The 12,509-nt window shown below is 42.5% G+C and overlaps 1 protein-coding gene across 1 annotated transcript in view; it reads right to left on the bottom strand.

Annotated features, from left to right (window-relative positions):
- Positions 1-9,044, bottom strand: part of traip (TRAF-interacting protein) — a 44,177-nt gene extending 35,133 nt beyond the window's left edge. The window contains exons 1-4 of the mRNA XM_072581911.1: positions 8,987-9,044; positions 5,771-5,945; positions 3,922-3,979; positions 851-931 (exon numbers count right to left, since the gene is read on the bottom strand). Coding sequence (XP_072438012.1) covers positions 851-931; positions 3,922-3,979; positions 5,771-5,868 — 237 coding nt within the window. The 5' untranslated portion in view covers positions 5,869-5,945; positions 8,987-9,044. The remainder of the gene's footprint in view (positions 1-850; positions 932-3,921; positions 3,980-5,770; positions 5,946-8,986) is intronic.
- Positions 9,045-12,509: the final 3,465 nt, after the last annotated feature.

Consider the following 12,509-nt stretch of genomic DNA (forward strand, 5'->3'; position numbering starts at 1 on the left):
CCATTGACAAACAGTCACTGGTCTTAAACATTAACTCTGCTTCTCTCCTCGGATGCTGTCTGGTTTTCTGAGCATCATGTCCTGGGAATATTTCAGTATTGCACAATCCACACTATTTTACGGTTTTGTTCATTCTACAATCTGTATTTTTTTTTTAAAAACAAAGGTCCAACATTCCTTTTCATCTCTCTACATAGCAAAAACACTGTCATCTCACTCCCTGTAATTATTCAACAAACCTCCAGCTGAAACATCAGGTTGCTGATCTTTTGTGTATGCACCATATGACCACAAACGTGGCAATTCAATGGCAAAATGAATTGAAAAATTAGCTGAAAGTGGATTGAAGACAAATAGCGTTATTCTGGCATTCATAAAGGCAATTATAAAATCTTTGATGTGTTTCCTAAGATTACAGTTTATTCCTTTGATTAGATTATTGGCTTGCAATCATTCATTATTCTCACAGTCTCAGGAACGTCTAGAAAGATCCAGCCAACACTAAGTGCGAGTCAATTGATTTGAAGAGCAAAGTAAACCAAATTTTGTAACCGCTTCGGGTTTCTCTCAGTCCTAAGCCATCACTTGCTTTAAGCCACTGAGTTCATTCTGGTTGAGCTGAACCAAAACTGAAACACATCATGTTGCCTCAGTTAAAGCACTGTTGAAATATGCAGACCACAAATCACACTTTAAATTATTTTATATTCACTTTTGAGAACTGCCAGAGTCAATATACCTGGAATTGTCTCCAGTTCCAAACAACAAAATACTCAAGATCAGCACCCTATGATTTATCCTGAAAATTTGATCTGATTACCAAAACTGCAAGCACGAAAAGTAGCCTTACCTGGAGAGTTTCAGCATCTAACACCTGCTCGCTCTCACCTATGTTGAAGAACAGCTTGTTGATGATGTGTTTTGTACTGACCTATTAAAAGCAAGCACAGCATATTCCTCTGTAGTGAGTTTTCATTTAAGAATAAATGATGATCCATGATAAATACAGTATAGGAAGATAAGTATTCTATGCATAATGGAAAAGGAGTCTGTACTGTGACACAAGTGAAAATTAAATTCTTTAGTACTCTATAAAATTGATTAGAAGACATCCAATTATCGTGCAGACTATTTCTGTAATACATTCTACTGTAGATCTATTAAGTAAATGACTGTCTCTTGCTTTGAACTCCAATCACCTGCATGGAATATTGTGACTTAAATGAAGAAACTACAAACCTCCACCATTGAGATTGCAATGACTGACATCATGACAAATTACACAGACAATTTTCATGATAAACATAAACATACAAATTTAACCTGAAAAACCACTGAGATGTCTCAGACAGAGATGCAGCAATGTAATGTAAATATAATGTTCCTAAATCCTTCGATATTTCTGATAATATCTATAATCGAGTAATATTTGCAACAAACAGATACTTGGCAGTGACTATCTCCACTGAAACAGGTTGCAACCTTGGAATAACCCATTCGTAAAAACTGGATCGAGAATATTAGATTTAAGAAATTCAAAATAGGACATGGTGAGTTAAGTCAGCATTGGCAAACTGTTCCATCTCACCCACAATGGAAGGCGAGGTATGGCAGAACAAAATGCACAGTAAAGTTCCCTATGCTCACGTTCAGCGATGCTCCTTAGCCCAAACACTGAAAATTAAATCCTTCACCAGCAAGACAATTTTGTGACATTGGTTGCAAACGGTCAGTGTGAGACATTTGTTTGCAACATGTGTAATGTGACTTTCTACTCCTTTTTCTGTCAGACCCTTACAACCACCAGAAACTGGTAATATTTAAGACAAACAATTGCCTGCCAATGGCCATCTCCAATGACAGAGAATCTAGGCATCTCCTCTTGACATTCAGCAGCAGCACCACCACTGATTCCCCTCATCATCAACATCCTGGGGAGTTACCACTGAGTAAAACCTGAGCTAAACTCATCAAGTCAATATTGTGACTACAACAGCAGGTCAAAGGATGGGAGTTCTGCAGCAAGTATCTTCACTGTTAACAAACTACAGTCTCGCTGCCATCTACAAGGAAATGATGGAATAATCTCCACATGGCTGGATGAATGTGGTGCCAATGATGTTGAAGAAGCTCAGATGAAAGTAACCCACTTGATCCACATCGCATCTACCACTTTTAATATTCACCTCCTCCACTGCTGTCTCAGCAATAGGCATCATTTACAAGATGAACTGCAGCAAATTACCAAGTCTCCCAAAAACTAAACAGGTTGGGACTCTACTAGAGTTGAGAAGAATGAGAGATGATCATAGAGGGTTCTTAAGGGGCTTGACACAGTAAATGCTGAGATGACATTTCCCCTCATGGGATGGTCAAGGACCAAAGCAGCTGGTCTCAGAATTAAGGGACAAAGTTAAAACTGAGATGGGGAGGAATATGAGATGGGGAGGAATATATTCTTTTGAAAGATTGAGTGTTTTTGGAAGACCTTGCCATGGAAAGATGTTGGGACAGAGTTCTTGTGTACAGGCTGAGAGAGATTCTTGATCAGTCAGGAAATCAAGGATAATAGGGAAAGGACAGGGAAGTGGAAGTGAGAAATGTTGATCCTACAGAATGGCACAGCAGATTCAAGGGGCTGAATGGCCTACTCCTATTCACTTTCTTATGATCTTATGGTCTCCCCTGCCAGCATCTTCCAAACCCATGATTTCTCCCACCAGCAGGGCAGATGATGCAAATTCCCTCCAAGCCACAACCATCCTGACTTGTACTATAATCACTGCTTTTTCACCGTAGGAGGGCAAAAATCTAGAACTCCCTTCCTAACAGCATAATGTGTGTGGACCTAATCCTCATGGATAATATGGCTTAAAATGATGGCAGCCCATCATCACCTTCTGAAGCGCAACTAGGGACATGTAATAAATGATTGCCTTGCCAGCAATACTCACGTTTCATCAAAAAACTAACATAGAAAGGACTTCTAGCCTGGATTCCCAGGTTCAGATGTGAGACAGAGGAGTGCTTTTAATTCATCTTCACTACAATTTTGGATTTTCTAATTCTTGTCACACTGAAAACATAATTTTAAAGTATCAAGCTTTAAAATCAATTGAATCACAAGATCGGTGTCAAGATATTTGAAAACATACTTCCATTAAGCTAAAAAGAAATGGGCCTAAAATTGCATATTCTTGAGACAGAATCCATTATTACATTTGTCTCATTTGCACTTTTAAAAAACAACTATTTCTAATTTAGTCTTTATTTTCTCCATGCAACATTCTAATGCAAACAGATAGCCAATTACCGATCCTCTGCCCTTTGGTACAGGGCACATTCAGAAACTGGAGTTCAATAGGTGAAGAAATTATGCCCAACACCTTAGGCCTGACACTTTTATTACCTCAACCAAAATACCTTTGATCTGAACCATTAAATTGCTTTTCACTCCTCACAGATCCTTATTTAGAATCAATAATATTGTATTTTTATTTTAAATTTTCAGCAGTCGTAGTACCGCGTTTCATTTTCTCTCTTCTCATGTGAGCATTAACAGCCTGCAGGGACTCTGCCTGACTACCTATTCTTCAAGAAAGAACTCGGACTGAGTTTATTGGAAAACTGCTGGATGAGAGATGAGGTCGTTTTCAGATGAGGCAAACCCTCTTCTCACCAATTCCCCCGCACTTATGTGTACTTTCTATCAGAAACAATTCTGGTTGATTTTCATCAACCCATAAAACCCTGGTACTCTAGGACAAACCCAGTACTTACATCAGTGCATCTCTGTTCTAATTTTCATAACTGGACCACTTTATGAAAAAGGTCACAATAGCTTCATGCTCTTACACCAGACAGGCACTGCGTGAAATATGCAATTTCAAGGAGTTTTATTAACATGATTCGTCATAGTACCTTTATTCTACACTGAGGACAGGTCCGAGATGGAGCACTGTGAAACCACTGAGCGAGACTGTAAGAGGCAAAACAAAAACAAAGTTAGTGAATAATCACACAAATAAGCATGGTCTTAAGCTAAAATGTTCCACGCTTGAATAGAATAAAATAATTAAATACTTGCAATGCCTTGAGTAACAATTAAATGGTTTCAGAGTACGCCCTGTTGTGTTTGAACAGTTTACTTGCTTTGTTTCTCAGTATTAACCCCGACAAGAAAAGTTATACAAATTGTAAAGCTGTTTTACCACTGCGATAGAGATTTAAACCTTGAAAGCTTCTGAAGTAGGGCTTCCCACTGTTCTTGGTTTTATTTAAGTTACAATTCAGTTGTCCACAATTTGAATTCACACACTCACTCCAAGCAATTTCAAAACCATCCTTCCTAACTCACAAATTATCATCAGGTTGATTGGACACGAATAGAATAAGGAACATTTTTACGGTCAGTTAGTACATGAGGATATGGTTAATCTTGAATGTTGGAGAATACTGATATTATGAATAAGTAACTGCCAGATATTTTTAACCTGATTTTTCATAATTGATGACTTATAACTCATAATTGATTAATTCATAATTGATAAATATCAACTCCAATCCAGTCCAGTTCTTTAAAGTGCTAAGCAGCATCGATAAAAGCATCTGCTCAGGATACATACTATATAATTTTCTCTTTCATCTGCTCTCTGTGGGCCATGCAACAACTGTGTCCAGTCAGTAATCTGCTCTTGGTCTCTGCTACTGCTTCTCAACAAACGCTCGGAACTGAACAGCAATAATCGGGTCAACTCTTTGATTCTCCCACGTGAGGTGGCTACTGATCTTGGTGCCTTTCCCCCAATGACTTACATGGGATCAGAAACATCTCTGTTATCAGAGAACCAAACTAAATTCTTCCACATTGCACTGTGCACTGGTGTCTCAATACAATGCATCATCACCTAGGTATGCATATAGGACCATCCCTCCCAAACCATTTCATGAAACAACAATGAAAAATCCAGTGGCTGTCTACGAAACAGGTCAGAAATACCGGCAAAGACAATTAAATGGAGCAGAATTACATAAGAACACAAGACACTGGAGTAAGCCATTTTGTGTTTTGAGCCCAGAATCACTCGTTAATGAAATCTTTTACTTCAGCACTACTTTCCTGAACTACCTCTGAATCCCTGGATGTTTTTAATATGCAGAAATGTAGCAATCTCAGTCTTGAACATACTCAACAACTGAGCTTCCACAGTGTCTGGGATACAGAAATTCAAAGAGTTAAAATATAAAATGCAATAGCAAAACAGTTCATTCTGCCCAAGTGTCCCATATAGATGATTATGTTCCATATTAGTCTTTTTCTCCGTTCACCTATTGTCATACCATTTAAGCACTGCTTGTGATGCCGTTGGTATTAATCATAAAGGGTAAAGACTGAACAAACAGGGCGCGAACAAGATGACCAAGTTTTACTTTGTTCATGGCTTGAAAAAAACCCAGCAGCAGAACAGCCAATCTACTGGTGTATAGTGAGAAGATTAAAAAAAAATCAATTGACGCTAGTCCCACAATCACATCGTTAACCGGAAGTTCAAATCACTGCATCGCACATAAACAGCCATTTTAATAATAGAGGTAGCTCGAGGCTTATCCAGAATACAATCTCCATTATTTGGCTTGACAAGTTGTATCATTATATCTGCACTCTACAATCATTCCACTCATTTCAAGGACCAGTAATTGCAGGGCTATGCCATTTTCGAACGGCTGTTTATCTCATTTGAAATTAGTTGCTTCTTTTTTCAGTACTCACCACTCATTGTGAAACGTGTGCCCACAATAGATGGCTGCCACATCCCTGAAATTATCAAAGTAATCAGCACAAATTGTGCAGTGGGCGCGGATTGGCATTCTCTCCTCCTTCTACATCAGCAGATCCATTAACCTGTATCCGTTATTACAACAGCAACTGCCGTGGTGGTCCTCCCCTGGCATTTTAAGAAAGAAAGTAAACATCAGTTTTACATTGACACCTGAAAGATTTGTTCATGCGGAAGATTGCAGCCTGAAACAATGGCCCATGCTGTACGATACAATTATGTTAAAGCAAATCCTTCTGTGTGCTCTTTCATATGACAACATATAGGATTTGGAAATAAGTGTCTGAGCAACTGCACAATTCTGCTCACTGTGGAAATTTCCAACCAAGCATATAGTATTATCAAATAGATTTCCAAATTGGGATACTGCTCTTGGAAATACATAAATACAAATATTTTATGCCGCAAGTACACTTAGGGGAAGCTCATACACTCTTTTAGAAGTTTGAGCAGAAGGTTCCATGGGTCTTCCACAAGAACGCATTTATACAAGCTCTTATCCAAGTGGCTGCATCGAATGGTCACCTACTAATGCAGAACAATCTCTCTGTGCCCAAATCAAAATACTGCAGATGCTGGATACCTCAAGTAATAAGTGTGGGTGAATTCTCTGTGCTGGCATTCCCTCTTGGTTATATGACCAGCAGAGTATTTTGCATCTCTAGAGCCTTAACTGGTTTTCTCTAAGCTCATTTTCAGACTAACGCCCCTCTGCTCCTGTTAGCCTGCATTTACACCTCCACATTCGACTTTTGTTTCGCTATCAGTCCCATGTATTATACCTCACTGGAGTAGCACGCTCGAAATCGAGCTCCGTTATTTCCACAGTCATCGCAGAGAAGTTATTAAAAAAACAATGTATAAATCTCGAATTTACCAGTCCTTTATATTCAGGTTGACAGAAAGCATGGACCAGGTTTCTGTACTTAACAAAAATAACCAATGATTACAAATAAACAGATTCTAGCCACAGATAAATTATTATGAACTGTCAACATAATTCTGCTAGTTAAAAATGCCTCGACATATACACCCACCCAAACACAAAACAAAACAGACTGGCAGGAAAACTTGGGAAGGCAGCTCAATGCTCCTTATCCACAAGGCTCAACGAGACAATTCTTTTGGTTTGTTCTTACTCTTCAACTCTCTTCTCCAAATTCTTTTACTTGCTACAGGAGACGATGACTGGTTATCACTACAGAGACTCAGAGTGAAGGGGTCACCCTTTCGAACTGAAATGAGGAATCGTTTCAGTCAGAGGGTGGTGAATCTGTGGAACTCATTGCCACAGATGGCTGCGGAGGCCAAGTTACTAAGAGTTTGAGAGAGAGAGCTGGTTGACTCTTAACTACAGTTGGTGGTTAGATCAGTCAATCATCAATACAATTTCAGTCTCTGGTGAATAAAGAATTGTGGTAGAATTGATCCAAAGACAGCTGGTGAAAGGGGAAGAGCTGTCCCCTGACACTGAACACAGCGGCCCACTATCTATCTCCTATCCCAGGGTTATAGTGACACTCCAAATCTCCATAATGGGGAGCAGAATGACCCTCTACATTACCACCCCAGAGAGCCCTATGCAGAACTGTGGGATCATAGTAACATTCCAAACCCCAATCCTCAAGAGCAGAGTGACCCTGAATCCCACCTCTGTGACCACGACTATAAGATATAGGATTAGAATTAGGCCATCTGATCATGGCTGATATGCTTCTCAACCTTATTCTTGTGCCTTCTTCCCGTAAGCCTTGATCCCTTTACTAATCAAGAATACACCTAAAATGTGTCTGAAATATCTAGAAATCCGATCTAAAGAGTGTCAGAAATACATTCAATGATTTGATCTCTGCAGCTGTGGCAATGATTTCTACAGATCATCCACTTTCTGACTATAGAAACCAGAAACCACTCCATGCCTGAAGGGCACAGAGATAAGATCTGATGCCACTCTACCTCTCCCCTCTTGGGAACAGAGCACCCTTCCTCCCTGATACCCCTTTAGGGACACAGAGGCAACATTAATCTTTGCCTATGTCACATGCTTGGGACAACAGACCTGAGCTGACCACCTGAGCAGGAGAGCAGGCTACTCTGCAAGAGGCACAGGGATCCACTGTTTGCCACATCTCATGGAACTATGATTGCCAAACCTTCACCCCAGGCACACAATGTCCGAGCCCACCCTAGGGTGCTAGTGACCTGAAACCACACCCACCCTGCCCCAACCCAGGGGGTGCAGTGACATCCAACCGGCCTCCACCCAGGCTCAGGGGCACAGCGACTCATAATTCCCCCCCCCCCCATGCCAGGGACACAGTGACCTCCAAATCCATCCACCCCATCCTAGGGGCACAGCAGCTGCCAAAGCACTTCCCACCCCACCCCACCAGGGTACAGCGATTTCTCACCGGGGTTCAGTAACAATAAACTTGAAATCTCCCTCACTCTGCCCCTCAAACCCTCATCCACCCCATTCTCTCCTCAATCCCTCTTTTCTGGCCCTCTCCCCCCAGTCTCTGCCTCTCCCTGTTATTTGGTGTATGTTGTTGCCCACCCCCGTTCTTTGGTGTATGTTATCCCTTCACCTCTCTCTCTGTTATTTGGTGTATATTATACACATGCCCCCACCACACAGTTATTTGGTGTGTCATCCCCTCTCTCTCTGTTACTTGATGCATGTTATCTCCTCTCTTTTATTTGGTGTTTATTCTCCCCCTCCCCTGCTATTTGGTATGCGTTCTCCCTCTCTTACTATTTGTTACTCGGTGTGTATTACCTCTTCCTCAGATTTTGGGATGTATTACCTCTCTCTCTCTGTGTGTCTGTCTGAGGAATGTGGTATGTGTTACCCCCCCCCCCCCCCCTCTCTCTCTCTCTCTCTCTCTCTCTCTCTCTCTCTCTGGTATTTTGTGTGTGTGTGTTACCCTCCCCCGGGCTGATATTTGGTGCATTTTAACCCCATCTCTCTCTCTCTCTCTCTCTGGTATTCGGTGTATGTTATCCCCTTTCTCCCTCTCTGTGTTATTTTGTGTCTGTCACCCCCCGGTATTCCATGTGTGTTGCACCTCCCCCATGATATTTGGGTGTGTGTTCTCTCTCTGTGTATTATATGATCTATATTTTATTTATTTTTATATACACCTTACCTTCTCCTCCTGCGCGGTTCAATTTGAAAATCCGAATCACTTCCGCCCGGTTTCGACGTAACATCCGTTGACGTCACGGCGCTGGCCTGAGAGGTTTATTTCCCCCCAAAACCCCCAAAGTCCAGAGTGAGCAGCTGGGAATGGGGGGTCAATGGTTTAATATGGGAGTAATGTGGGAATGGGGATAATGGGAAAATGTGGGCAATGGGAATATTTGGGAGGTAATGTGGGGGTCAATGTGGGAATGGGGATAATGGGTGAATGTGGGAGTCAATGTAGACCAGGGGATATTGGGAGAATGTGGGGGTCAATGTGGGAATGGGGGACAATGCAGGAATGGGGATAATGGGGGAATGGCGGAGTCAGTGGGGGTAATATGGGGATGGGGGAGTCAATGGGGGTAATGTGGGAATGGGGGAGTCAATGGGGATAATGGGAAAATGTGGGGGCCAATGGGGGAATGGGGATAATGGGAAAATATGGGGATCAATGTGGGTAATGGGAAAATCTGGGGGATAATGGGAGAATGTGGGGGTCAACGGGGAATGGGGGTAATGGGGGAATGTGGGTGTTAATGCGGGAATGGGGATAATGGGTGAATGTGGGAGTCAATGTAGACCAGGGGATAATGGGAGAATGTGGGAATGGGGATAATGGGGGAATGTGGGGGTCAATGTGGGAATGGGGGAGTCAGTGGGAGTAATTTGGGAATGGGGGAGTCAATGGGGATAATGGGAAAATGTGGGGGTCAATGGGGAATGGTGATAATGGGAAAATGTGGGGGTCAATGTGGGAATGGGGGACAATGCAGGATTGGGGATAATGGGGGAATGTGGGAGTCAGTGTGGGAATGGGGGTAATATGGAAATGGGGGAGTCAATGGGGGTAATGTGGGAATGGGGGAGTCAATAGGGAAAATGGGAGAATGGGAATAATGGGAAAATGTGGGGGTCAATGGGGGAATGGTGATAATGGGAAAATGTGGGGGTCAATGTGGGAATGGGGATAATGGGAAAATGTGGGTAATGGGAAATGTGGGGGTCAATGTGGGATTGGGGGTCAATGTGGGAATGGGGGTAATGGGAAGGGGGGTAATGGGAGAATGTGGGGGTCAGTGGGGGAATGTGGGGGTCAATGTGGAATGGGGGAATGTGGGTGTTAATGTGGGAATGGGGATAATGGGTGAATGTTAGGGTCAATGTAGAAATGGGGATAATGGGAGAATGTGGGGGTCAATGTGGGAATGGGGGTAATGGGGGAATGTGGGTGTTAATGTGGGAATGGGAATAATGGGGGAATGTGGAGGTCAGTGTAGAAATGGGGAGAATGTGAGGGTAATGGGGGAATGTGGGGATCAATGGGGGAATATGGGGGTTAATGTGGGAATGGGGATAATTGGAGAATGTGGGGATCAACGGGGATAATGGGGGAGTATGGGGGTTAATGTTTAAATGTGATAACGGAGGAATGCAGGAGTAATACAGAAATATGAGGGTAATGGGGAAGTGTGGGGTAATATGGAAATGTGGGAGATAATGCAGAATGTGAGATAAGATGCCAATGTTGTGGCTGTAATGTGGGAATGTGGATGTAATGGGATAATGTGGGAATGGGGATTTGAGGAATGTGGTGATAATTTTAGGAGGGTGGTGATTGGGAGTTTGGGAAATAGGGATAATATGGGAATAGAGGTTTGGGGTAATGAGTGGATTTGGGAAGGGAGATTAATGGCAAAGGTTGGGGTAGGGGGAAGGGCATTGTTGGGAAAGGGTAGGCAATGGGTAGGGTGGGCGCATCGGTTGGCCGTAAGTAATGGGGTGGGGGAAAATTGGTTGACTCAATCGTGGCTTGGAACAATGATGAGGGAGGGAAGTGTATGTCCCATAGAAGGCAGGAAAATCCTGGGTAAGAGAATGAGGGAATGGGATGACAGCAATGCTGACAGGGATGGTGAGAGGCTCGTAAGCAAAAATAATGGTTAGGATTACACTAAGCTTGGAATGAGTATTAGGGAAACAGGAATGGAGAGGTGAAGAATTTGGGGGAGAGAGGAAGGAGGGAGTTGCAGTGGGTTGAACAGGAAGGTGAACAAATGGAGGAGGGACTCGGAGCAATTGGTAAAGGTTTTAGGGAGATGCAGAGGGAAAGAGAGCATGACATAATAACATATTCAGAGTAGTTCTTTGAAACTTCTCTGCAATTAATAAGATCATAATATTCTGCTTTCACACCCTATCTCCATTATCTCGATTCACCTCTGAGGGCAGTATTAGAAAACATTTCCAGTCCTGATGCTGTCATCAGATGTCTGGCCTAGAGGTAAATTCACAACCACGGCTCTACAAGACCACCTTGTTTTTTAGAGTCATAAAGATTTACAGTACGGAAACAGATCTTCGGTCCAACTTGTCCATGTCGACCAGATATCCGAACCTAATCTGCCAGCACTTGGCCCATATCCTTCTAAACCCTTCTTATTCATACCCATCCAGATGCCTTTTAAATGTTGTAATTGTACTAGCCTACACTAATTCCTCTGGCAGCTCATTCCATGCACGCACCACCCTCTGTGTGAAAAGGTTGCCCCTTAGGTCTCTTCTAAATTTTTCCCCTCTCATCCTAAACCTAGGCCCTCTAGTTCTGGACTCTCCCACCCCAGGGAAAATACCGTCTCTATTTACCCTCTCCATGCCCCTCATGATTTTTTAAACCTCTACAAGGTCGCCCCTCAGCCTCCAATGTTCCAGGGAAACAGCCTCAGCCTGTTGTGCCTCTCCCTGTAGCTCAAATCCTTGCAACATCTTTGTAAATCTTTTCTGAAGCCTTTCAAGTTTCACAACATCCCTCCGATAGGAGGGAGACCAGAATTGCACACAATTTTCCAAAAGTGGCCAAACCAATGTCCTATACAGCTGCATATGACCTCCCAACTCCTGTACTTAATGCTGTGTCCAATAAAGGAAAGCATACCAAGCACCTTCGCTGTCCTATTTACCTGCAACTTCAGGAACTATGAACCTGCACTCCAAGGTCTCTTTGTTCTCCTTCAATAAGGAGACAGAATCTTTGCACACTCGTGCTGTAGCCTCGCCAAAGTCCAATATAATTGAAGATCTTGACTTCTTGATTTGGATACCACAAACCCCTTGCAATAAAAGTTAATGTTTCATTTATCTTCTTAGTGGTTCATATACATAGAACAGTACAGTGCAGTACAGGCCCTTTGGCCCTCGATGTTGTGCTGACCTGTCATACCAATCTGGAGCCCATCTAACCTACACTATTCCATGTATGTCCATATGCTAGTCCAATGACGACTTAAATGTACTTAAAGTTGGCGAATCTACTACCGTTGCAGGCAAAGCATTCCATACCCTTACTACTCTCTGAGTAAAGAAACTACCTCTGACATCTGTCCTATATCTATCACCCCTCATTTTAAATCTATTCCCCCTCATGCTCACTGTCACCATACTTGGAAAAAGGCTCTCCCTGTCCACCCTATCTAACCCTCTGATTATCT

This window comes from Chiloscyllium punctatum, chromosome 12 (genome assembly GCF_047496795.1).
Source record: "Chiloscyllium punctatum isolate Juve2018m chromosome 12, sChiPun1.3, whole genome shotgun sequence".
Classification (NCBI taxonomy): Eukaryota; Metazoa; Chordata; class Chondrichthyes; order Orectolobiformes; family Hemiscylliidae; genus Chiloscyllium; species Chiloscyllium punctatum.